Source organism: Asparagus officinalis, chromosome 1 (assembly GCF_001876935.1).
Source record: "Asparagus officinalis chromosome 1, Aspof.V1, whole genome shotgun sequence".
In the NCBI taxonomy this organism is placed as follows: Eukaryota; Viridiplantae; Streptophyta; class Magnoliopsida; order Asparagales; family Asparagaceae; genus Asparagus; species Asparagus officinalis.
The window spans coordinates 101,690,430-101,718,018 of NC_033794.1; the positions used below are offsets into that span (position 1 = coordinate 101,690,430).

Genomic DNA, 27,589 nt, shown 5'->3' on the forward strand with positions numbered 1-27,589 from the left:
TAAGTTTTCTTATCATATTCGATAATCTCTTAGCTTTCCACACTGTTGCTTGCAGGTTCTCGATCATCTCTATATGAGCGTGTCCGCGCCCTTTTGGCCGATACCGATCCCGATAAGGACATTTTTCGTACGGACCTCGGCTTTTTTACCGCCTTTTTTAACGGCATGATCGAGAAACTTCTTCATCGAGGATATTGTTTCGATCAGTTCAGGCGTTCCTTTTCTCGCCACATGATGATGATTAAAGAAGAAGGGTATCCAGAGTTAGCCGATTCCTTCATTGCCGATTTTACTGTTCTGGAGTCGGAGATCCGAGAGTTGAAGGAATTGAAGGCTAATGGAGCTTCTTCCTTCGTGTCCTCTCAGATGGAGCATAGGCTGACACAGTGGCGCGACCTGAGATCTTCCTTCGGCAGTGAGCTTCAGTCACATGAGCATTCAGCTGCGTAGCTGATGGCTACCGTGGCAAGGAAGGATACAGATAGAGCCGAGTTACTCCGCTCTTTGGATTCCGGCCGCGAGGAAGTGGCTAGGTTGAAGGAGGCCTTGAAGCACACCGAGGAGTCCGTTACTATTATTGTAGAAGACCTGGCTGGAGTAGAGCATTCTCGTGGACAGGCTCTCGAGAAGCTAGGATCTACACAGGAGAGATTGATGAAGCTGAAGAATGAAGCCGTGAAGATCTTGAGCAATTCTGAAGAATCCGTCCGAGCTGGCCTGCAGGCAGAACTTGAGCAGAGTTATATAGATAGGCTTTTTAGTTTAGAGTCTCATGTTCTTAGCCGTCAGCTACCTTCGGGCTAACGAGCTTTTTATTGTATGCTTTGACTTAATCTATTAATAGAGACTCTGCATTTGATTCAGTTATGATATTTCTTTATTTATTTTGACCTTAGCGATGATAATATTTACGGGATTTTTGGCAAACCCCCAGCCATCAACGGGTTTGATATGCCTTTACCGATTACCGTTTGAATCGGGCTAGCATGTGAATTATTAAAACCCGTCTCACATGTAACGTTGTGCTAAGAAAATCGCTTTTCTTAGACTTGATGCTATGATTTTGGATACATAGACTTAACCATTTCTTATAGGGAAAAGGTACCCCGCGCCGCGTATTAGACGACGACTTATCCCTTCTTAGGCTTCGGGATAAAATTCCCCAGGCTTAGACCCTGGTGTCTTTTTCAATCGGCGAAAGACTAAACCGGCAATGTGTGGTAGACATAGACTTTGGGATTTTTGGCAAACCCCCAGCCTTCAACGGGTTTGATGTGCCTTTACAGATTACCGTTTGAATCGGGCTAGCATGCGGATTGTCTGAATCCGTTCCACATGTAACGCTGTGCTAAGAGAGTGGATTCTCTGAGATTTTGTGCTATGATGCCGAATACATAGGCTTCGCCTTTGTTACGGGAACAGGCTACCCGGTAACACGTGTTAGGTGTTGACTCGTCCCTACTTAGGCTTCGGGATAAAATTCCCCAAGTTTAGACCTTAGTGTCTTTTTCAATCGGTGAAAGACTAAACCGGCGACGAGTGTTAGGCGTAGACTTATCTCCATTTAGGAGTTGAGATAAAATTCCCCGTGCACAAAGTGCCCGGATTGGAAATTAAAAATTGTGTCTTTTCTAGGAACAAAGACAGACTGGAAAATGGGAGAGGAAGAATTTTATATTCTATCTCCCGGTACTGAAGAGGAAGAATTTTATATTCTATCTACAGTAGGAAAGGAAACTCAAGGTGGGATCTCCACCCCCAAAATCCGAAAAGATGAAACTAAGAGTGGGATCTTCACTCCGAGAATCGAAAAGGTTCAAACGACCCTAACTTTTATAGGATTGGTCATTTGAATCAGAAGAATCCTTTATTCATTGAGGAGAAAGCCCAATTTCGACCCTAACTTTTATAGGTTTGGTAGAAAAGGAGCAAATGCAGATTTTTGCTTATCGAAAAGGGATGACTCGGTCTTAGTCCTAAATGCTTGTAGGCTTGACTAAGTGAGATTGGGAACAACCCTAACTTTTATAGGTTTGATTGTCCGAAACGAAGGTGGACCTCTCGTTCATGGAAGGAATCGAGAGAGGAATTTAGCTTTGGCCCTAACTTTTATAGGTTTGACCTGAAAGCAAAGAGAGTAGAATCACTCAAAGGAGGACTTTAATGCTAGGTGATTATGACCTAACATATTGAGTCTGAGGATTGCCAATGACTGGCGGATAGAAATTTTGGTGAATCCACCGTCGATTAATTTGATCAGCGGATGGTTTAGTGAGGAAAGATTAACCTGTCAGAGGATTGGATCTCATCTCACAAAAAATGCTCATGAGAGGTAGAGAATTTGACAATAAGAAGAAAAATTCTGACATTCAGAATTCGAACGGGGATTTCTTATTCATCACTTCTACAATGACTGGGTTATCCCTAAGAATACCACATGTGGTATTCTTCCGGGAACTTCCCGATACATTATTTATCCTGAAGATACTAAGGATAGTATTTTTTTAGGAACTTGCCGTTTATCGGCATCATAAGCCGGTCGTCGTCCTTGGTGACTAGGAGATATGCGCCACTCGAGTAAACTGTCTCCACTACGAATGGTCCCTCCCATTTGGGTTCAAATTTGCCCTTCTTCTTGGAGCTAAGGATCATAGGCCGCCTTTCAGCTAGAACCAAATCCCCTTCTTTGAAACTCCGTTGTCGAACTTTTTTGTCGAAAGCTTAATCCATTTGCTGTGGGATTATAAGCCGTTGACGAGATATCCTGAATTTTAAACTTTTCGCAGAACCTTATGAAGGCGTTGCTGACAAACTGAGGACCGTTGTCATGTATGATTCGTCTTGGGACACCATGCCGGTAGATGATATGGTATTTGATGAATGCAATGACGTTACTCGTTTTAACTTCTCTGAGCGGAATCGCTTCAGCCCATTTGGAGAAGTAGTCGGTAATTGCTAGGATGAACCGGTCACCTTTGACTGACGGGGGATTTATAGGACCAACAATGTCCATTCCCCAGGTCTCAAACGGCCATGACGTAACTGAAGGATGCAGATGCTCCGGAGGTTGGTGCATATAATTTGTATGTATTTGACATGCATCACACTTTCGGGCATACGCGATTGCATCACTCATCATGGAAGGCTAAAAATATCCCATTCTTCTGATGCGGTCATAAAGCTTAGGGCCAGGTTGGTGTGCGCCACACTCTCCTTTGTGTGCCTCTTTAAGAACTTCTTCAGCTTCTTTAGTCGATAAGCAACGTGCTAGCAATCCATCGTACCCCCTGCGGTATAGCGTTCGATTCTCCGTATTATAGTAGAATCTCGGCGCTCTTCGTCGGATTGAATCTCTTTCTTTCACATCTTCTGGAAGGATTCCATGCAAGATGTAATCAATGATAGGGAAACGCCAATCTCGGGGCTCGAATTCCACTTGAGTTGAATGTGTTTCCTTAATCTCTTCTTCTTCGCCATCTTCATCATAGATCGGCACTAAGAGTTGGTGAGTCCTTACTATAACAAACTGCTCTATTTCAGGAGGCTGCGCCAGGGATACGGCTAATGCCGCTAACGCGTCTGCGTAGGTATTCTGCAATCGTGGAATATGTTCAATAAAGAATCCTTCAAATGATTCTGCCATCTCCACTGCCATCTTATGGTATGATATTGAATCCTGGCTTCGGACCTCGTACTCTCCCTGAACTTGTTTAACTATCAGTTGAGAATCACCAAAGGCTTCGAGATACTCAACCCCCAGTTCTTTGGCGAATTTGAGTCCTATGAGTAATACATTATATTCGGCTACGTTATTTGAGCACGGTTCTGTCAACGAGTAAGCTCGAGGCATCACGTGATTTCCTGGGGAAACTAAGACAACTCCAACTCCGGAAGAAATCTTAGAACTTCCAGGAACACTTGCTACATTAGTTGCTCGTGAAGCGCCGTCGAAATACAAACGCCATACTTGCTGGTGCGAAGTTGCGTTGACTTCGTGGGTTTCATCGGGTAGGTCGTCATATATCTCGGCGGTATCCGTAGTTGGATTAGCTGCCAGGAGATCACAGAAGTAAGGCCCATTTTGCTAACCGCCAATTCATGGAAGCTGGTTGAGTCATGAATATTCGGACTGGGTTAACCTTAGAGATAACATAAATGGTCTGTCCCACCAGATAATGCCGCATCTTCTGAATAGCGAACACCAAGGCGAGGCATTCTCTCTTAATCATAGGATATCGAGATTCAGCACCTACCATGGTTTGGCTTAAATAATATACCGCCTGCTCATGACCGTTATCATCATCTTGTGCAAGTAATACACTTAATGAGTGGCTCGTCGCCTTGACATAAATCAAGAACGGTTTGCCTGATTTCGGTGCGACGAGTACAGGAGGTTTTGAGAGATATTCTTTAATACTCTCGAATGCCTTTTGACAAGCGTCATCCCATACAAATGACACGCCCTTCTTTGTGAGCTTGGAGAATGGTTGACATTTTCCTGAGAGGTTCGAGATGAACCGACGGATATAAGCCAACCGCCCTTGCAATCCTCTGAGCTCCTTGAGGTTTCTCGGAGGCTGCAATTCATTAATTGCTTTTACCTTATCAGGGTCGATGTGAATGCCCTTGGTGGTGACGACAAATCCCAGGAATTTACCACTGGACATCCCGAGGAAAGACTTGGTAGGATTCATCTTCAATTGATGGGCTCGCATCAAGTCGAACATGGTCTTCAAGTCCTTAATGTGATCTTTCTTATCACGACTTTTCATGACCAAATCATCCACGTAGCATTCGACAGTCTTCCGGAGATGCTCCTGAAAAATCCTTGACATGGCTCTCTGATATGTGGCACCTACGTTTTTTAAACCGAAGGGCATGACCGTGTAGCAGAAAACGCCGAGGGGTGTTCTAAACGCGTTATGCTTTTCATCGTCTGGATGCATCTTTATTTGATTATAACCAGAGAAACCATCCATGAAAGACATCCTCTCGAACCCGCACGTATTGTCAATGATGACATCTGTGATGGGAAGGGGGAAATCATCTTTTGGGCAGGCAGCGTTAAGGTCTCTAAGGTCGATACATACCCTGATCTTCCCGTTCTTCTTGAGGACCGGGACAATATTGGCAAGCCACTCTGGATGCTGCTCTTCCCTAACGAAGCCCGAGTCAATAAGCTTTTTAACTTCGGCCTCGATTGCTTCCATCATTTGCGGACGAAACCATCTTTGTTGTTGTTTGACAGGTTTGACATCCATCTTAATATTGAGACGATGCACTGCTACGTTTGGATCGAGCCCTGGCATGTCTTCATAATTCTAGGCAAACACATCGATGTACTCCCTGATAAGAGAGATTAACTCTTCTTTCTCTTCTAGTGGGAGGCCGTCGCTAATGAATATAGGCTTCGGATTATCTTCGCTACCTATATTCACCTGGAGTACTTGATCTTCGGTAGGAGGCTCTCTTTGTTCGAACCTCTCACCGTACTGTATGTTTAGGTGATGAACCCAAGGGTCCTCCCAAGTCGGCATCTGATCGTCTTCTTCTGTTGTCGCAGGGTCAACCGTAGCCATATTCGACATTAGCTTTTTGAACATTTCACCAAGACTAGCGTCGGAATCCCAAGCCGAAGAGTCAGAAGAATATCCGTCTCTAGCTTTGTTAGCAATTTGATCAATGACTTGTCAGCAACACTCGTCGTCGGATGAGGAGACATAACCTAGACCTCTTTTGTGGCAATAATAATCATCGGGTTTTCCCTTTGGTACATAGGCCATTCGAGGTGGAACTCGTGGACTTCGACCAAAGCAAAGACCTTCTCCGAGTGTGAATTCATATCCATACTTCTCCATTAGATCGCGCGCTTTTGCGTTATACCTAAATAGGTGAGGAGTAGGTTTATCATCATCGTCTTCCTCTTCCAAGAAGTGGTCGGGTATCGGAGATTCTCTCCCTTTGCCGTAGACGACTTCCTTTCCACCCCCTATCCCGGCGGGGATGACAAGCGTCGTTCCGCATGGATCCTGTACCTGTTTTTTCATCATACAAAATGATTGAAGTGGCATATAAAATTCAGGGTTATCATACAATTCTTTAGTAATATTATCCAGACACATAGAGTACTCTAAATCATCGTTTATTGATAGTTCTTCGGCAAGTTGCCAATTACAACTACTTTCCGATGATTGTTCATCGTCAAGATTGATTACAATGGGTACAATGTCATTAAGTACAAAACCACCATCATAATCAAACCCAGCTTCGGTATCAGCTTCATCTCCGCTGTCCGTTCCTTGGGCCGATGGTTCAGTATCAGATTCAGCACCGTATAGAAGGGAGTCAGTAAAATAGTTCTCCAACCCTTTAAACGGTTGGTTATCCGCGACCACTGTCTTGACTTCATTATTTGTGTCCACATACTTGAGGCACTGGTGAAGAGTTGACGGGACTATCAGATTACCGTGGATCCAAGGCCGACCCAACAGTAAGTTATAGGATGTTTCCGCATCAATCACGTAACAAGTGACTTCCGACTTTAAATCCCCGATCTGGCACTTTATCCGAATCTTTCCCAAGGGTCTGGACCCACTGGTGTTGAATCCGTAGATCGTAGTGCCCGTGGACGCTAGTTTACTTGCCGGTATTCCGAGATTATGCATCAATCGGAATGGCATAATACTGACAGCGGAACCCGGATCGACTTGGATCCGGTTAACAACGCTGGAGCCAATGTGGCCGGTGAAATACAGAGGCCGATCATGCTTGGAATTTTTCGTCTGCATGTCTTCTTTGGTGAAAGAAATGCAGGGAAAACGATGTGCCGCGAGATTACAATGTTGTACTGACGGCTCCGGTTCTTCAGACGATGGTTTGATTCGAGTCAAGAAAGCTTCAGAGTCGCTCAAGGCTTCCTGCAATGCTTTCCTTGTGTCCTTTGAAAGACGCAGTAATTCGTACAGGGTTATCCTAGCTGGTATATTAGCTAACTGCGCCATGATGTCAAAATGGGGCGGAGAGCTTGCCTTTCCCAGTTTGTCTTTCCCAATCGGATGATTGAATCGAGACTGCCTCGGGTTTTGGACTTCTTGGTGTAGAGGCTCTTTTCCTTTCTCCTTTTGCTGGACTTTCTCCGTAGCTACAGGTGTTGGGGGAGTTGCGACAATCCCCAGTTCTGCCAACGTCTTTGAGGGAACGGTTTTGTTTACTCCCAGTTGCTCAGAAGCATCCGGATATTTGTAGTGATATTCATTCCCGTTCTGGGTTACAAAGGCCTCCTGTTCATCTTCAGAAAGCGGGAAGGCTGGAATTTTCTCGTCGTCTTCTCCTGGAATAGCAAAAGCTCCATAACAAGACTTACCTTTTCCTTTTGACCTTTTCTTGGAAGAAGCTCCAGTCCATTGTTCGTCTCCAATCCCCAACATCGATTAGGGCCTGAATCTTATCTTTGAGAGCGTAGCATACCTTGGTGGGATGGTGCACCGCTCTATGGAATGCGCAGTATTTTGGATCGCTAATTCTTTTAGCATCTTCTTGATCCTAGACCGGAGGCAGTTTGATTTTGTTGTTCTGTATGAGGTATTTGAAAATATCGGGGACTTCATCCTCTTTGAACGAATAGACTTTTGGGAACTTCGGCTCTGAGGCTTTTTGCTTCTGGGGCTATTGTTGCCACCTAGATTGTTGAGGCGCTTTCTGTTGCTGCTGTTGCGGTTGCGCTTGCACCTCAAATGTTTGGTTTGCGTCCACAGCATTCGCTTGTGCTTTTCCCTTACCCTTAGGGACAAAGTTCTGTTGCGGAGCGTTATTTGTTATTTGGCCTCTTTCCGCTTTCTTCCTTTTAAGGAATCTTTCGGCTCATTCCCCTCGCACTTTCAAGTCCTTTCAGGTCTTTGGTGGTGCCATTCCCATAGCTTCGAGGATGTCCAATGACATATTATTGTGATAAGTCTCGAGGATAAAGTCTTCACTGACCGGATCCCTGCAATTCATTGCTTTGTTTCGGAATCTCTTCACGAAGTTTTCAACTGTCTCACCATTTTTCTGTTTCTCGTCAAATAGTGTGCCGATTGAAATCTCGGTGTCGTCGTTGAAGAAGTTTGTTAGAAACATATCCTCCATGTCGTCCTAACTGCTGATACTCCCCGGCTTGAGGCGACGATACCAATCGAAGGCCGCTCCGCGAAGAGTGCCAACGAATGACCGTACCATTAAGGGTTCATTCCCGAAAATTATTCCTAAGTGAGACTTAAAATATATTAAGTGTTGGGTGGGGGAACCCTTTCCATCAAACGGCATGAAGTTGATTAAATTGAACTTTGCCGGATATGGAATTGATTCCCACTCCCTTGGGTATGGACATGGTATGCCGGACCTCTTTACCTCTTGAGCATTCATCAACGCGTTGATTTTGCTCTCCAAGTCCTTCATTTTCTTGTCTTCACTCGTACCTGTCTTCGAGTGGCTTCGGGGAGAGGTAACGTGGTCCTCTTTTGCATTATCATCCACGGGACCGCTTCCATTGTCGTTGTTGACAGGAGGGATATTTATGTTGACATTATCCTCTTCCCGTTCATTCTCCTCTTGATTCGGATTATTGCGACGACTGGGTTCTCCTGTCTTCACTCGTATCTGTCTTCGAGTGGCTTCGGGGAGAGGTAACGTGGTCCTCCTTCGCATTATCATCCGAGGGACCACCTCCGTCATTGTTGTTGACAGGAGGGATATTTATGTTGACATTATTCTCTTCCCGCTCATTCTCATCTTGATTCGGATTATTGCGACGACTGGGTTCTCCTTGGTGAGTTGTCAGTGCCGCGATTTGCTGGTCATGCATCTCTCTCATCTGCTGCATGGCCATCTCCATCTCAAACTTGAAACTTTCCTTCTGCTTAGTCAGGGCATCTTCAAGCATCTTGGTTACTTGTTTGGCGCTGATCATAAGCGCCTCGTAGGGTTGCCACGCACTAGATGCCGTGTCATCGGATGCTATAGCTGAGCAGGAATCTGAACCAGCATCTGACACCTCCTCTTCCAAAAGAAGTCCCTTTTGCATCCTTTGGTAATTCTTTCGCCTATTGGTCCATGATCGCAATCGAGTCATACGCCGGGACACTTCGGCAAACTGATCTGGGCTAAAGTGTCGTGTCGATTTCCCTCTGCCGGTCATATTAGCAGACACTTCTAGGAATTCATCCTCTTGGTGGATAGGCTTCTTCCCACGGAAACGCCTTGGCTTGGTTTCGGACGTTCTGGTGGAAATTCTCTCGAACACCGAAACTCTCCTTGGGGCTTTAGAACAGCAGCATTCTGACAATACCGCCTTGATTATATTAGCACACGGACAGTGAGACTCCGTGTCTTGAGCGTCTCTCTTTCGAGACTTACCCGCACTCCCAGTTCTATAGTACAACTCGTCAGTTTGATAACTGGAGCAACCCATAGAGTGCTGGCATAACCTCCCAGGTATAACACCTTCATCATCAGACGAATGTGCTTCCCTCTGGGGATACGACGTTTTATTAGCGTTTTCAAAAGTCGCACGTTCAAGTTTACGCCTCTGCGAGCGTGAAAACCCAACGGGCTCTTGAACTTCAACCCGCAATCCAATGCGGTCAGTAACAAGGGCTTTCCCTCTGTTATCTTTCTTAGGGGGATTGGTACGACCTCCAGTCTGGTTTGTTGTTTGGGGACCTTTCAACGGTCCCAATCGCTCCTTGACAGGTGCTTTACCTCGATCTTCTGGTAAAGGACCGAGGTGACCTTTCAAAGGAACTCTGGATCTTGCAGGACCCACGTTCTTACTTGGCTCCGCCGGAGGTACGGGGGCAAGGGAAACGGGATCTGAATTTGAAGAAGGTTGGACGGCAATTCCGTCCACTTTTGTCTTAGGCGCCGGTTTTGCCTTTGGCACCCATACCTGCTTGTGTTTTGACGGCTTCTTGACCGTCTCTTCTTTCTGCATCTCTTCTGCTTTCTGCAGAAGGACTCGGGCGTGCGCGAGCAATGCGCGGCGTTTCTTGATTCGCTCTTCGAGAGTGGAGTGAGTCTTCTGGACGCGGACCCATTCATTTGTCTCCGCCTTGGAGGAGAGATTGGTGGTTCGCCGTTGCTGTTCTTGGCGCTGCCTTGACTTTAGATCCGCAGTGTAGCGGATCCCGTCCATCGGTTCGCCGTTGCTGTTCTTGGCGCTGCCTTGACTTTAGATCCGCAGTGTAGCGGATCCCGTCCATCGATTCTGCGGCCTTGGCTAATTGTCGTGCAAGGCGTTGACGACGTCTCTGGCGTGCCCTCTTCGACAAAGTCGGAGCACTTTCAGCGGTCACCTTCACGGCAGAGGGGAGGTCCGGATCTGCAGCTTCGACCTCTTTGGATGCTGCAGGGACGTCGCGGGGCATGGGTGCAACAGCGGCGAGGGGATCTTGGATCTTCGATCCTGAGAGCCCGCGAGCATTTCTGGAAGAGGAAGTCTTCCTGCGCCTGTTTGGAGAGGCGGATCTGGAGGAGGAGGAAGAGATGTACTCTTCAAACTTCTGTTGATCGAACTCGTATTCGATCTCTTCGTTCACCCGGATCTTGAATGCCGGTTGCGTCACGATAGCCTCGGCAGCGAGGCTGTTGGCTCCCACTGTGGTCGCCAGTTTGTTTTCGGTAAAAGTTGCCTTCATTACTGAACTCATTATAATATTAGTGTTTACAAAGAATTCAGATCTTAATCAAAAGAAAAGAAGAAAAATTACAACTTTCTCGAAAATAACACAAGATCCGTTCGTCGTCTCTTGCTTGCGTGGGTCTTTAGCCTGTGATGGAGATGTCGATATCCGTGGACTACCTGGCAATCAGATCAGATCCAGAGCTTCGTCGATCCGCGAGGAGATCTAGAAACAGAAGCGCCTATCTCGATAAAAGCGAGATAATTGCTCTTCTTAGAATTACCACAACGGGATAATACTAAGGATTGGATGCGGGTGATGTAGATCTGACGACTTTCAATCTCTTGTGTTGAAGAACTCGATCACTCTTCAGTTCGGCAGGGCTTCGCCAATTCTCCAAAATTCTAGATCTCGAAAAATGAGGCCTAAGGCTTGTATTTATAGGCTTGAGGGGATAACGGAGCGGTTAAAAACACTTAAAGGCCCAAATCTGCCTTGGAGACACCCCAGGGTGTCTCTATTTGATCGGAGACACCCTAGGGTGTCTCCCATTGATCCGAGACACCCTAGGGTGTCTCGGCCTTGGCCGAGACTCCGAAGTGTGTCTCGTTGGTCCGAGACACTCTATATGGTGTATTTATCTGTTTTCGCCGTAATTCCTTCGTCCAAACTCGGATTTGAGTGATACGAAGTGTGTTGGAAAGCCGACAAAGAGTTCTATCAGCTCCGATGGTTGGATCTTCTGTAGAATGAATGAGACACGAAGGGCATTGTTCCTTTTGTAAACATCGCGTGGCTCCCGATTAGCCCGTACCTTCGTTAGTTCACGTAGTTCGTCGATTTACTTCAAGCGTTCATTGACATCAATCGAACTCCTGTAAACCGGATAGTGACGTTCATCGTCGTTCCTTAACACTGAGCCGTTCATGGAGACCTATAGGCAATTTTTGATGCCTACAATTATAAAATGAATATATAGACTTAATAGAATATGTATATCATTGTTGTTAAGTCCATATACCAAGAAAATAATATTTTCACAAAAATACTTGTTGTTTGTTGGAAATTTGTAGTAAAAGAAATAATGAAAGAAAAATTTGACTTGTATTCCTTTCAAAATCAATTACAATTTGGATTCCGATTACAAAAGAGAGGAGAATGAATTTGATTCTCCCCTTTGTTTAATTCTGGGTTCTTCACGGTGGCGATGAGATGTCTCCCTCGAATGCTCGCGTCGAGTTTGCTTCTCGTTGACGATCCGAACATCTTGATTCACTGGAACGTGATTTTCTCCTCACCTTTGCTGCCCAAAAAGAAGGATCCCAGAGCCCAGAGCCAAAAAGCCCCGAACTCAGTTGAGTTTCTGATATTTATAGGGGATTACGGGTGGTAACTGCCCCCTTAATCCACTCTTAAGTGGGGCGAAAATCCCTCAAATCGTGGGGAAAAACAGTTCCTGGAACTGTTCATTACGTGCTTTGAACGAGTCAAACGCTGAAAAATAGCGTTCAGGGCCCGAACTCTGCGTTTTTAGACTAAAAACGCAGAGTTGGGCCTATTCTGGTGGCTGAACGCACTGGCCGCGCAGCGTGATGAACTCTGAGACGCAGAGTTGGGATGTTTTAGGCTGAAAACGCACAATTCGTGCTGTAAACGCACAGTTGGGCCACTGAGGCTGAAAACGCACAGCTGGGCCTGTAAACGCACAGTTGAGCCCATAAACGCACAGTTGAGCCGTAAACGCACAGTTGGCCTGTAAACGCACAGTTGAGCCCATAAACGCACAGTTGGAGCTGAAAACGCACAGTTGAGGCTGAAAACGCACAGCTGGGCCCGTAAACGCACAGTTAAGGCTGAAAACGCACAGCTGGAGCTGAAAACGCACAGTTGAGGCTGAAAACGCACAGCTGAGCCCATAAACGCACAGTTGGCCTGGAAACGCACAGTTGACCTGTTTAAAGGCTGAAAACGCACAGTTTGTGCTGTTTTAGAGATGAACTCTGCGTTTTAGGCTGAAAACGCAGAGTTGTGCCTGTTTAAAGGCTGAAAACGCACAGTTGTGCTGTTTTAGAGATTAACTCTGCGTTTAGATGTTGAAAACGCAGAGTTGAGCCTGTTAACGGCTGAAAACGCACGGTTGTGCTATTTTAGAGATTAACTCTGCATTTTGATGTTGAAAACGCAGAGTTAAGCCTGGGCATTTTGACTCTGTAATGCAGAGGCGAAACTTAGGCGGGCTTGGCGAGCTTCAGGCTAAGTCCAATGTTCTGACGAAGTCCAGTCTTGCAGACGGACTTCAGAATACAACTTGCTACGAAGAACAGGTCATAACTTTCAAACCGTACGTCGGAATTGGACGAATTACATATGAAAATCGGCTATCTCGACGGGTTCGCTTCCTCCGTTTCACCAAATTCCTTACGGTTTGAGAGATATATGTGTTTTAATATGAAGAGACCGTCAATTTGTAGTCTCTTTTGCTAGAGCTTTGCACAGATCGTCCTCTTGTAATCTTCGTCTTGGCTCCTTGAAAATATGAGAGTCGTCAGATTGTAACTCCCGATGTTGATTGCGAAGGCTGTTGAATTGGGGCCTTCATTAGTTGTTATGAAGGTCGTCAGATTGTAACCTTCTACGTGAAAGTCCTCAAATTGTAGCCTTCTGGAAGTCATCAGCTTGTAACTTCCATCATCGGTGTTTGATGGGGGATCCACTATCTATTGTGATTTTTAGACAGCCTACACTTGTTTTGCAAACTTTCAAAACAACAAACATGATTTCATTGAACTAAATAAAATTGATATTGATGAAATCATATGTAAGCATATAAACATGAAACAAAAATGTATTTTCCAATTTTATTCAATTGTTTCATATTTAAACATGAAAAACCAAAACAATAAATATGAAAGATGTAAATTCATATTTATATAAACTTGGAAACCAAAATATGTATGTATATATGAAACTATATGTACATGGAAACCAAAACTAAATTGTGTATATATATATAACTATGTATATATAAAAACAAAGCTTGTGTTGTATATATATATAACTATATATATACAAGGAAACCATTATAATGTGTGTATATATATGATTGAGCTTAAAATACCAACACACATAATATAAACCTAAACTAATGTTACCCAAGCATGATCTTGATCTTCATTGTAGCTCAACTTGGTAAACTAGGATGAAGCTTATAATTGGATCTTTAACTTGATAGCAATGCTTCATTCCACTATTCCGCCAACCTCCATTTGATATGATCGTTATGGCGCACTCCATCCATCCTCCAACTCGTTGTTTTCCTAGAATAAATACGAAAACACAAACACTAGACAAACAACATTAGAAGTAAATTGTTTGTTAAACATCATCAAAATAAGAAGGCCAACAAGTTCCTCTTAGCCAAAGCTAACCCTCCTTAGCTTGAATGATGCAACTTCTGACTTCATTTAGTTTGGATGATGCAACTCTGATGTTGTTCTTCACGGTGAGTAGAATCAAACCTTTGATCAGAACTTAGCATGTCTTCTCGAAAAAGAAGAGTTGCCCATAATGGGCGCCAAACTGTTGACGTTAAATATCACACAGCCAAATAATCCAGAAGAGGATGGTTGTGGGGGGATGAAGGGTGATGGAGCCTTCTCCGACTTTATGCTTGGTTCTGGAACGAGGGCTTGATGTCCGCACTACACAGACAAGAAGAACCCGTGAGAGGGTGGGGACCGATTCCCCTGTGGTTCCTCCGACGGTCAAGTTAGTGAAATTCGAATAGGGAAAGGGAAGGTCCGTAACCGATGTGGTTCTTCATATGGCAATGTGCCTACCTAGAGGGAACTGTGTTTCCCCCCTCCTTTTTTTCTTAGACCTCTCCTCCCTAGGTTAGCAGGAAGAAATCATTTTATATTGGGATAAGATAGGTTACCTTTATCCCGGCCTAGAGAAGCGATGTTGGAGTGCGGGCTAAGAGCCGAGTCATCCCTCGATTTACATGTGTCAGCTGGTGACTGGGGGAGAGAGTATCACTTCAGGTCTGGAGAGGATGTCTCCGTACTTTCTGGGAAGTGATTGAGCGCGTGACAGAAGGCATGCTAGCATGCTAAATCATCCCTCACCTTACAGGTGTCGGCTGGCGACTGGAGGGGAAGTCACTTCATTATGGGAGATTGTGTCTCCGTATTTTCTGGGAAGTGATTGAGCTGACAAGTCATGGAGACCTATCTGACCAAAATCTGGATAAGGCTTGTTTGAGGTGGACTAAGGTGTCGATATATGCTCTAAAGGAGAAGCTTGAGGCCGGGGTTGAGTCCTCAACTTAGTCGACAGTAGGGAGTGTCCCTTAAGTCGTTTATGAGAAATGCCAGTGAGTGGTCAAGGGTCCTAAGTAGGGTCGTCTTCGATGATAGGGTTGATTGACACAACCTTTCGCGTTGACTTAGGAGTATCGACCTGTTCGACTGGTTGGAATGTCGTCTCTTCTCAGCTAATAACCGTTTCTTGAGTCGATATGAAGATGTCGACTCGTCTGGGATGACAGGATCTCTCGTGCCGACCAATATCGCCTCCATTGTCAACACCAGAGTGTCGGTTTGATGAGTTGGTAGGGCCGAGGTCTCTGTGATTGTGCCTTGGGTTTATCCCTTGATGAGGTACCAATGTCTTGCAATTAGCCATGATGGTTGAGTTGCACTGGAGAATTCGATCATGTGTTGTGCATTGGGCTTACCTTGATAAAGAGCCAAGAGCTTGTGATTCGTGAGGAGTCGTTGTGCCTAGAACTCTTGAGAGTTGACCAGATCTTTCCTTCTCCTGAGGCCAAGAGACGACTATGGGAGTCGTCTAAAGGGTTGAGTTTGTTTTGCTAGGACTCTTGTCGTATCATTTTGCTAATATCCGTATCTTGGGTGAGTGAACACCATAACAAATTCAAATTGATTTTGGATTATATTTACTTCCTATCAATTCAATTATCAATATGAAAATTTAAATTGGACGTAGTTCATTTAAACGAATATTAAAGCAAGTAAATAATCATAATGTTAAAGTTTAGAGATATAAGTAAACAAAAACCATCAAAGTGGAACCGAAAAATAAATTTTAGTAAAGTAATCATAATGTTAAAGTTTAGAGATATAAGTAAACAAAAATCATCAAAGTGGAACCGAAGAATAAATTTTAGTAAAGATATAAACCAAATATACATAATCATGACATTTAACCACGTGCATTGTATTGCACGTGCATAAACATAGTACAGATAAAAATAGGGAAAATTTGCAAAATAGACCGTTTTTATAAAGTAATTAGCGAAATAGACCGTTTTTAAAAGTAATTAGCAAAATAGACCGTTTTTTGGCAAAAGAGGTCGATTTTGAAAAAGGGTTCAGAAAACATACGGGACTACTAGTCCCGTATGTTTTGTTAACAAACAGAAAATATACGGGACTAGTAGTCCCGTATGTTTAATCTCACTCAGAAAATATACGGGACTACTAGTCCCGTATATTTTCTGTTTGTTAACAAAACATACGGGACTAGTAGTACCGTATGTTTTCTGAGCCCTTTTTCAAAATCGACCTCTTTTGCCAAAAAACGGCCTATTTTGCTAATTACTTTAAAAAATGGTCTATTTCGCTAATTACTTTATAAAAACGGTCTATTTTGCAAATTTTCCCATAAAAATACGGGCTTTCGCTTCGAGTTGACTCCAAATTTACGAAGCGGTCGTCTTCGTCTTCCCTAATTCTCCGATCCAACAGAAGCAAAATTCAAGGAGAAAGGATCGCGAAACCCTAATTTATTCATTTCTATCGCAAGCGGTGGGCATGTCGTCCAAGTCGCTGCCCTACTCAATGAAGGATGTCGACGACTACGACAACGCCAAGTTCCGCTACCGATCCCCTTTCAAGGTCCCCAGATCTGTTATCATTTGTTTTGATTAGAATTTGAATTTGCTATTGAATCTGTATTATCTTCTCATATGGTTAACATTTAGGGCATGTTTGGATTTGTAGGGGGTGAAGGGAAGTTAAGGGAAACTGAGAGAAGGAGTTCCCTTCCCCTTGGTTACACCCCAATTTGGGGGTAACAAATTTTATACTATTAGGGGGTGAACCAAAAGGAACTAGGGTGAATTAACTTTACCTCCTAAGTGTTCCCAAACAAGGTGAATGGAGGTGAATGGTTCCCTAAACTTCCCTTCACCCTCATTCCCCTCAATCCAAACAAGCCCTAATTTATTATCCAAGTAAGTATATTTGAATTGTATACGTTGTTGAATCTTTGAAAATGGTGTTGCTGTTGATTTTGATTTAGGGGATGATATTGAACTTGCGCATCGGCGATCTGTGTAATCCTGTGAATCCGCAAAACTAAAATTACCTGTTAGTTCAGTGGATTTTTGCGTACAACTGATTAATGATAAAATTCAAGCCAATAAAGTAGCAACAGATCAAATCGAGTTATCAGCTAAGAAAGAAACTTTTGAACTTGTGTTGTTAGCTTTTTCCCCTTCTTCGATGACAGTGTTGTTTACTGCAATCTATTGAAGCATTTTTCATTGTTGATCTAGATCAAGGACTAGGTAATGCGAGGAGAAATATAAGACTGTGTTTTTTTTAACACAGATATTCACGTTAAATTAACCCCTTCATCTTGCAAATTTATCTGGCATGATACTGTTATTGTTTTTTATATTTACCTTTCATGTTTATCCATTAGTTACTTGAGACTTCCAGGTGGTTAGTTAGCCATTGTTATAGATAAATATGCTGCATTGACTCTGAGATTCTATATGTTTCCCCCCTTCTTCCCAGGTAATTACTCAGGCATTGTCTACAAGTAGCATCACACATGACTGTGGAAGATTTACTGTAGGGAAGTTTCTAATATTATTGATGATTGTTGGGTTAACATGCTTAATGGTAGTGGGTAGAGGATCTAGTCCTGCTTCTAATGGGCTCTCTGGTGGTCTTTCTAGTGGAGAAAATAAGCATGAAAGTGGTGCTAAATTTGGAAGATTTTGGAGAAAGCCACCTAGGCTTCCACCAAGGCTGTCTCCGGATGAAGTTCGTAATGTTAGTTTCAAACTAGAGCAAGACAAGCTATCTTCCAGGTCGGAATGGACATCTCGGCAAGCTAAGGTTAAGGAGGCATTCATCCATGCTTGGTCTGGATATAGCAAGTATGCAATGGGCTATGATGAGCTTATGCCTGTGAGCCGAAGAGGTGTTGACGGTCTAGGAGGCCTCGGTGCTACTATTGTGGACTCCCTAGATACAGCCATCATAATGGGTGCTGATGAAGTTATTTCTGAAGCTGGAATGTGGATAGAGAAACACCTTATGGAAAGAATTAACGCAAAAGGGCAGGTCAATTTATTTGAAACCACCATACGTGTTTTAGGTGGCCTTCTTAGTTCTTATCATTTGTGTGGGGGAGACCAAAGCTCCATATCCAATAACGACATACCCATAATGGCTAAGGGCATTAACTCCACAGTTATATTAGAAATTGCTAAGGATTTGGCTAACCGTCTTTTATCTGCTTTTACTTCCAGTCCAACATCTATTCCTTTCAGTGATGTTGTTCTTCACGATCGTTCTGCTCATCCAGCTCCTGACGGCTTAAGTAGTACTTCAGAAGCTTCAACGTTACAGCTTGAATTCAATTACCTCAGTAAAGTATCAGGTGATCCAAAGTATGGGCTAGAAGCAATGAAGACACTTGAACATTTAAGGACACTTCCCAAGGTGCAAGGTCTGGTGCCTATCTACATCAGGTTTGTGGAGATCTGTATGCCAATTCTAGTAAATTATGTCCTTAGATGATTTGTTAGTATTCCTATCTTTGATGGAAATAGAATCTGCTTTTTTTAATTTTAATTTTAATTTTAATTTTTTACTTTGATGAGAATCATGTCGAGATTGGAGCTATTGAGTTTAACTTCCAGTCAAAAGTGAGTGTGGTCTGATTGTTTTATTTCTTCATTGAGCTACTATAATCACTTGACCTGTTGTGACATGCTAAAAAGCATTGTTTAAACCATCCTTGTCTTTGTAGTTGTCTTCGAAACAGGCATACTTCCTCTTGCCTGTTTGCTCTCTGATTTTACACACTATAACTGAGAGGGTGGAAGATGCCTCTGGAATATTTCTGCAACCATTGCGTTTGTCTGGATCACCAACTTTAGTTTAAGAAAATTAAATGCCTGTTTGCTTATTTATTCATTTTTTTTCATCATTTATCTTGAGACCCAATCTATATAACTGCTATCCAAATCTGGATTTATCTCTGTTCCAGACACTGACAGAGGGAAACAACTACAAGGGGGAAATAATGACCAATTTGAAAAAAAGATACTCAAATTGGATATATTGTGATAAGGATGTATTACACCACACATTTTTTTGCTTCTATATTATGGTATAGTTAGTAAGGTTTTCAGGAGCACCCATGACCTTGTAAGTCTATGTTTCTGATTTTTTTGGTTGATGAGAAAAAATGCATTAAGGATATAATTCAGTATCTTAAGGATATAATTCAGTATCTTTCTCCAGTTTCTGTGGATTATGCTAATATGGTATCTTATTATTATGCAGTTCTTATATTTTGTACATTTTTACAGCATATTAGAAAACCCATCCTTTACATATGTACTGCGATAATTGATTCCTAGTGGAAAATATACAATAATTTTTGTCACACTTAATCCTGAATCTTGACCAGTATGAACAAATGTAACATCCCAAGATGCTTAAGGTGACTGACTATTTATTTCATCTTGCACATCCTCCAGAGCTTGTTGTTGATCCTTTCGACCTTTCTCACACTTCTGACATTTTCCTCCTGTCTTGCTTGGGGGCTCGGCCAAAATGACAGCGGACGTATTTTCCCGATCATCCAAGTTTGAGTCCATACTATGCCTAATTACTACTACTACTCTTGTCAACACCTCCAACTTGATTTAATCCTTTAAGGTTCAATCTTGTTTCTGTGTTGTCTATCCTTGCACATTTGTGCACTTCTGTCAACCTCCTCCTTTTGGACGCAGTCTCGTCAACCTCCTCTTCTCTAGTGCAGTAACACCGATTTCCTCTTCTAGCATCCAATCTTTCTTGCCCCATCTTCTTGCTTATAGTATTTCTGGCCTCATCTTCTAACAGTTTTGTCGACCTTTTCTTACGTGCAGCCTCGTTGGTCTCCTTCTTCTCACGCGATCTCTTTAAGCTCCTCTTCACTCGCGAGTCTTTTGTTTACAACATGACATTTACCTTCAAACAAAAAGAAAAAAAGTTGTAGTTCATCTATTGTTTTTGAAATGAAGTTTCCTTGGAATCTCTCTCTTTTTTTTTGACAAGGATTATCATAAAACAAAATTATTCTGGTCAGAGAAGAAACTTTTGTGTTTCATCTCCACTTAAATGAAACAGACATTGCGCATCGAGTTCTTAGCAAATGACCAAACGCAAATGACCAGCAGATGGAATGACTATCAAAGATAACTGTTAGAAGCTTGATGTGCATGTCTCGATACAGAGATTTCACTGGAACCTACTGAATGTACTTACCATTAATAACATGAAGGGATCATCTAAAACAAAAAATCAGGTTAGTTACAGTTTGAGCAGTAGCAAGTTATGTATGATTTAGCTTTGGATTACTGCTAAAGGGTATCTACATCTCTTACCACCTTAAATGTGGTATGCTAGATGCTCAACAGTACTAGGGTAATACAAGTTGAAAGTGTGAGGGGACAGTTCAGAAGTATTAATAATGCAAAAAAAGAAATATGTGATCAAGAAAAACATCAGGGTACAAATGCTAAAATCCTTTCTACTTAGTATAATGATGATATTTGAAGTTTTGAACCATTTGATGCATTCTATTTTCTAGGGTATATAAGTTTCTTATCTTTGTTGCCTCATGCAGAGTATATTAAGAATGTCGACGCACTAATTTTTTTTGTTTCTTGTGATGCAGCCCTCACACTGGCCAGTTCAATGGCGAAAATATTCGGCTGGGATCTCGTGGTGACAGCTACTATGAGTATTTACTTAAAGTTTGGATTCAGCAAAAGAATAATCATAATAGTCAGGTCAAGTATTTATATGAGATGTATGAGGAAGCAATGAAAGGTGTCCATCACCTTCTTGTTAAAAAGTCCAAGCCCAAAGGATTGGTTTTTGTTGGGGAGCTTCCCTATGGCCTAAAGGGTTCCTTCAGCCCGAAAATGGACCACCTGGTATGTTATACATCTTACTACCGCAGAGGCTATCAACGTGTGGTCAAAGTTTTTGTTTACATGTGATGTTGCTATTATCATAACGGTATGCCCAATATTTAGATTATGGCTGCATGAACAGACACAAGCGAAAGAGAGGGAAAAATCATTTAGCTCTCTTGTAATATGTCAAACATTTTGCAGTCAATGTTATAGATAAGTCTGGGAAAAAAAAATATTCCTTAACATTAATTTTGTTTTCATTTGCTTTGTTGGTGTGAGGGACGGGCATGGGGTTTTAGTATGCTCTAATGTTTTGTTATTTGGTTAGGGTACTTTACTTGCATATGTTTGTTCAACTTCAATTAAATGGGAACTATTGGTAATCTAATCTATGACTTATGCTGCTTGACATTTTTAAAAATTTGCTTTTTATTCGTTCATATTCCATCTATCATGCTTATTTTAAGTGGAGAAGTTATTTTCCATTTCGATGATCTGTTTGAGTTGCAACAGCTACAGTTTGTTATGCTGCCATATGTATTTAAAAAATTAAAATTTATTTGTTGCTTGTCCCGAAATTGCTTGTGGTGCCTAGTACATATATTTTTCTCCTTTAATGCTAGTCAAAATGAACCCCCTTGTTCTACCTGATTTCAGTACTGTATTGACAAGAGACATTGTTATTTATTCAACAGTCGTACTAATGTTTTATGAATTTGTTATGCTTCTGCTTGTTGGTACCTTGGTGGTAAATTTTGGCATAAGAAACCATTTTCTTAGAATAATTTTGTTCTTTCTAGTTTACTTATCTACTTCTTATGGTAATGTAGTATGCATATGCTATCCTCTTTGCAGGTGTGTTTCCTTCCTGGTACTCTTGCCCTTGGTGCAACTAAAGGTATTTCTAAGAGAAGAGCCATTGAAAGTGGTCTGCTAAGTGATCAAGATTTGAAGAATTTAAAACTTGCTGAAGATCTGGCAAAGACATGCTATGAAATGTATTCCGTGACTTCTACTGGCCTTGCTCCTGAAATTGCTTACTTCCATTTTGAGGTAAGCTAGTTACATTTCGAAGTGGTTCCCTAGTTCGTGTCATGTTGCAACAGTTTTCTTTATTTCTATTAATACAAATGTCAATTCGTTTCCTGTTGAATCAGGGTTATTCAGAAGGTGGCTTAGATGGTGGAAACAAAAGCTCCGAGTATATAGATGATATAATAATTAAACGCAATGATCGCCACAATCTTCTACGTCCTGAAACTGTGGAATCACTATTTGTATTGCATCGGATAACTGGTGATCCAAAGTAAGCTTTATGAGTCACTTGCATCTGTGATTTTTGACATACCTTGTATCTGTGATTTTGTGCGGGCGCGCGCATGTGTGTGAAGAACTGAATCCTTCTAATCAAACAGCATTCGGTCTGTTGGTGTTATTTACTTGTTTCTAATATATATGATAAATCTACAGATATCGTGAGTGGGGCTGGCAGATCTTTGAGGCTTTTGAGAAATATACAAAGATAGATTCTGGAGGTTACAGTTCTCTGGATGATGTCACTACATTGCCTCCGCATAAGAGAGACAAGATGGAGACATTTTTCTTGGGGGAAACTTTGAAGTACTTGTATTTGTTATTTGGAGATGACAATGTCATACCCCTGGATAAGTATGTTTTCAATACAGAAGCACACCCTTTCCCTCTTAGCTGATCTACAGAGTAGGTCTAATACTGCGACTACACGGATATCTCCTTGTAACAAGCTTAAGGAAACCCCATTATCTGAACCAGAAGATAAATTGAGCGTTCCACACTGCAAAAAGGAATTTCATACTTATTTTTCAAGTTTGTAGCTTGGAGTTCATGCAACTGGTCAAATTTCTCATTCTATCTGGAGTCTTTCTACATTAATGAACACCGAAGAACTGTAAACATCAATTTTGACTTTTTCTCATTTTGTAATCATACACAAGTTCTTTTATGTATCATCCTTTGAGGTAGAGCTGCCAGTAATTATTGATATGGCAGATATTTTATTAGTCCGCCGATACAAAGAAAGAGTAGACTATTTCCTCTAGTTAAGGTTTCCAAGAGAAAGAATCTCAATGTGTTTATCAAGAAGAGTCAGATGTAACTGATAATGAATTTCCAGTAATTGCTGGAAGTGTAGTGAAATAATTACAAAAATGTTACAATTTCTGTACTACTCTTGTGTGAAGAGTGTGACATGATTAAGTCACTATCTGTGATTTTTTATGTTGTCCGTTGTAGCTTTTGAATGATTATCATCTTTGTCCTGCTTGGTGTTGACTCATTCTCACTCATCGAGGAGAAACAGATGATCTCCATCTCGAACAACAGAAAGGTCATCTACTTCTGCATTCTCTTGATTGACTACTTTTGTAGGATTACACCCTACAAACTTCTGACCTGCAAGTACATGAGCATAAAATGAATGGACTGTTATAGTGATGCTGGTGAAAGTAGGACGTAAACCACCTTCGTAGTTTCATTTTACTTATCTGCTTAATTCTTGATTGAACTTGATATATGTGTATGAACTGTCACTATTTCTGAAATCATGATTATTTTGCATTTATTTCAGGTTTCTGCTCAATTATTCATAAGATTAACTAGTACTTACCACCAATCCTGAGGAGCTCTTGGATAGAACCAGGTAAATTTATTAACTTCCCAAACTGCTCTGATGGTTGTTTTGACTTTCCAGGATGAATATGAATGGCGACTCTTCTGTTATACAATTTCTTAGCTTTGCTATCTACTGAATGGCTTTCACTGTCAGCATGCTTTGGGTATCTGAAAGGTGTGTTCCATTCCCAGTTGCTCTGGCTTAGACTGTTTCTACGACTGTTAACTGTTTGCATTTGGTCATCTCCAAATAACCTCTTTCTATTTTCATAATTTGATAGTAGTTCACCAATTTCTTCTTTCCCATGTTCCTGTGTGATGGCTTTTGGTGTCCATCCATGAGGATCCTGTTTGTGCATATCTGCTCCATGTTCCAGCAGCATTTTAATTAGGCCAATATGGCCTCTTTGAACTGCTGTATGTAGGGCTGTTCGGCCATATGCATCTGTTAAGTTTGCATCAGCTGCACATCTTAGAAGCTCTCGTACTGTATTCAGATCAGTATTTGTTACTGCTCTACATAGTAGGGTTCCTCTCTCCATTGTTTCTAGAATGGATTCTTCCTGATAATTGTCCTCATGCTGCGTTGAGTAAAGTTGGTTGCTATTTATTTCACTGCTGGACAATTCGTTGAGGATTAATTGTATATCTTTATGCCGCACTCTGGGGAATGAATTTTCATGCAATTCCAGCTTCTGTAAAATTGTGCACAGAAGCATCAGCTCCTATTTCTGCCCAAAGATAAGAAAACTGATTATGCACTCTGATTTGGTTAATTATGACAGTCGAATCTGGATTACCTGGAACAAGTTGTTCATGACAATGTTTCCATCCTCTTTATTCTCTTGAATAATGTTCATTAGTGTTGTCCTGCTCAGCCTCAAGATTTGTGACAGTTCTGTGGTCCGAACAGTGAATGGCTGTGGCTTGTAGCATAAAACCCCTACTTCACCAAATACTTCTCCAGAGGACGCCCTTCCATGAACCTAGATTTCAGTGAGTTAGATGATACGTCATGCTTTATTTTGACCTCATTTTATATGTGCTCAGTCACGTGGAAAGGTAAGTCCATATGTTGAGTCAAGAGTTATCAGCTTCAATTTCTTTTGGTTAGTTGTCTGGTTGAATTTTACCTTAAATGTAGGATCAAATGGTCAAAATAGAAATGAAGTCTTTAGATTTCCAACTATAGAAAATAAGAGACACTATTTTCTATTGACTTTGCTCTTAAAATGTCGCCTATTTGATGTATATTCCCAACGAGCAAAACTAGTCGAGTTTGAAAGATATGATTACATCTAGGGACGACATAAAATGGATATAATTGATTAATTTTTTTATTACTTCTGCCCTATTTCAGGACATGAAATGTGGGATTTTTTTCATTATTATCCTACATGCTTTATATTGACCTTTTTGCTTGATCATGGTTTACTAGTATTGTTATTTTATGACAATGACCATCGATCCCTTTTCTGAACTCTGTTAATGAAATAACCATTGCAGCCATGTAGTAAGAACAGTTCTAATAGAAATGACTTTAATAGTCAAAATAGAGTCTTATATATTTTCTGATAGTGATTTCCATGTTCCCTTGTCATATTTTTCATAACTGGACATATAGTGCTCAAGAAAAGACATTCTGGTACACATTACTAGTAAGTGATATAGAACTAACTGATGCTATGAGGAAATGGGGTCTATTTTTTTCGAGATCCAGTTTTGATACAAAGCAAACAGTATTCTCATTTCCATTATATGGTGCCGGGATACTGGGCTTACATATATACTCTGCCTATAACATACATGTGTTGGACAGAAGTCAATATATCCATACAACTAGCTAATTTCCACTATGACTTCTGTCTGGGGCCCAGTAATATCTGGATTTTAGCATTTGTCATTATTTATTAAAAAATGAGTAACATGGTTCCTATGCCTAGTGTTCAATGAAAGTTTACTTCTGACTATTTATCACCATTGATTATTGCTAACTCACGTTCAAACTTATTATACTGCATCTTATTGTCTATTGTATTGTCGAACAACACCATAACAAATCATTGGAAAGGATACTTTAAAAAACTGCCATCTCCATAAGCGTTTTCCTATATCTGTTATGGCAGCGCATGATGGATTCTGATTCAGGCGCAAGCTTTATTTATAACAACTTTCTTAACTTTGTGTTGTTAGTATTGAAATTGTTAGTTAACAAAAAATTTCTTTCACAGTTCATCTAGGAGTTACCAATGACTCATTATGCAAGTTGACTAGTTTGCGTATGTGTCCACAACACAATATAGTTATGTTGAATTATAATTGGCAATCCTCCTAGCTCTATTTCTATTCATGTATGTATGTTTATATTTGAGGTTTCATGTGTGTGTAATGGCAATAAGTCTTACTTGTTCGATTCCATCAGCATGTGTCCTTAACTCCTGTGACAATAAAGTTTAATCAGCCAGTGGATATACCCCATAATCAGTTTTGCAACAGTCGTAGATAGATAAATTGTACTAACCACTGCCCCTGATACTAATATATAAAGATCCGTAGGAGCTTCATTCTGCAGAATTACATCTTCCTTCGGTGGAAAATACTCGGCTTGCATTTCTGTTACCTAGTTGGAATCAGCACAGAATAAGCAATAGTGGTAAAGGTCTCTTAAAATTTGAAGGAATGACATATTTGATTGTTTACTAGAGCCTTACTAGTTGGAAAGTGAAATCATAGGAAACTCCCTGGAAAAGATAGACTTGTTGAACTATGGGAAAGAATAGATACTGAGCTATGCTTGAACGAATGCCCTTTGGAAGACCGTTCATGGTTTCTTGCTGCTTGAGCCCCTCCGTCTTGAACCTTAGGCATATGTGAGATAACATTTGGTCTTTTACATGCTGAGGTAACTGATTTCGTGCCACAAATTCAGATGCAGCCTGGACTGTATCCCTCTGTAGAATGAATGTAAAGGTAAGAAAAATGGATGGAGATTAGAAACCCACTTAACACCAAAAAAACCTTCAGGCCATTGTTTTAGCTTATTTAAGTAATAATTTATTTTGAGTACTCATCACGTTCATGCAAAAGAGACAAGTACGCGGACATAATCAAGTTTCTTGCTAAGAATAGTAGGAAACTTACAAAGTTTCTTGTGCGGCTGGTTCCATGGACAACTAGGTTTGTCATGTTTCCAATGATGTATGCCGTCAATCCCAGGTCAAACAACATGTAGAAAATGTCAAATAACATTTCTCGTGGATTCTCAGCATGTAAGTCTCCATATCCAGTAGTTGTGAGTGTTGTTATGGACCAGTAAATTGATGTTACATATCTGATCCACAAACTTGCTTCTCTAAAATTTGGAATCTTTACACCAATCCATGTTCTCGATGGATTTGGGTATCTGTCAGCAATCAAATAGTTGAAGCACCCAGCACAATGTACTGCAAAAAGAGTTACCTGCAACCGAGTCAGGGAAAAGTTATACAGATTTGTGGCTACCTATGCTGATAATTCTCAAGGGAAGGTAATGCTGAGGCTTACCAAGATAAGTTTTATGCATCGGGTCCAGAAATAATTGAACCGGATATCCTTCTCCAGTCTGAGGAAATAAAGTGAAGAATTAGCCGTGGGTTTTTTTATTGGTCTTTGAATATTTAATACAGGGAAATGACGCAAACCTTGCAAACAGGGAGCTGACCCTTCGAAGGCGCCATAGTCGGAGCATGTTTAGTACTCTGAATTCAAGGCCATTACCACGAGCTGTAAAGAGCAAACTGAGTTGTTGAAATGGGACTGTTGAGCAAACATCAAAGACGAACCAGGAAGAGATGTACCTGTGGACTTGGATAAGTTTATCTCATCTTATAACAGCTAGAGGAACCAAAGTTCTTACTCGATGTTAAAAGTTAACTCGCTAGATGAAGAATAATGCTAACCTGGTTGCAATTTTCTTCGGGTCATCAATCAAAAGATAGGATTTACGATCAAGATATGCAACAAAGAAGGTAAGCATGATGTCTATAGCAAAGAAGCCATTTACAATGTT

General features: G+C 41.4%; 2 protein-coding genes across 2 annotated transcripts in view; one reads left to right on the forward strand and one right to left on the reverse strand.

Annotated features, from left to right (window-relative positions):
• LOC109828813 (mannosyl-oligosaccharide 1,2-alpha-mannosidase MNS3) lies at positions 16,390–23,091 on the forward strand. The gene is made up of 6 exons (XM_020395753.1): positions 16,390–16,576; positions 17,483–18,447; positions 20,649–20,910; positions 21,748–21,945; positions 22,050–22,198; positions 22,363–23,091. The coding sequence occupies exons 1-6, from the start codon at positions 16,493–16,495 to the stop codon at positions 22,601–22,603; spliced, it is 1,899 nt and encodes a 632-aa protein (XP_020251342.1). The 5' UTR covers positions 16,390–16,492; the 3' UTR covers positions 22,604–23,091.
• The window catches only part of LOC109828812 (potassium channel KAT3-like), a 5,368-nt gene continuing 764 nt past the window's right edge, over positions 22,986–27,589 (reverse strand). The window contains 10 exon segments of the mRNA XM_020395752.1: positions 22,986–23,322; positions 23,537–24,236; positions 24,342–24,527; positions 25,947–25,979; positions 26,063–26,161; positions 26,253–26,492; positions 26,683–27,000; positions 27,085–27,142; positions 27,222–27,377; positions 27,480–27,589. The exon segment at positions 27,480–27,589 is cut by the window's right edge and continues 13 nt beyond it. Coding sequence (XP_020251341.1) covers positions 23,210–23,322; positions 23,537–24,236; positions 24,342–24,527; positions 25,947–25,979; positions 26,063–26,161; positions 26,253–26,492; positions 26,683–27,000; positions 27,085–27,142; positions 27,222–27,377; positions 27,480–27,589 — 2,013 coding nt within the window. The 3' untranslated portion in view covers positions 22,986–23,209.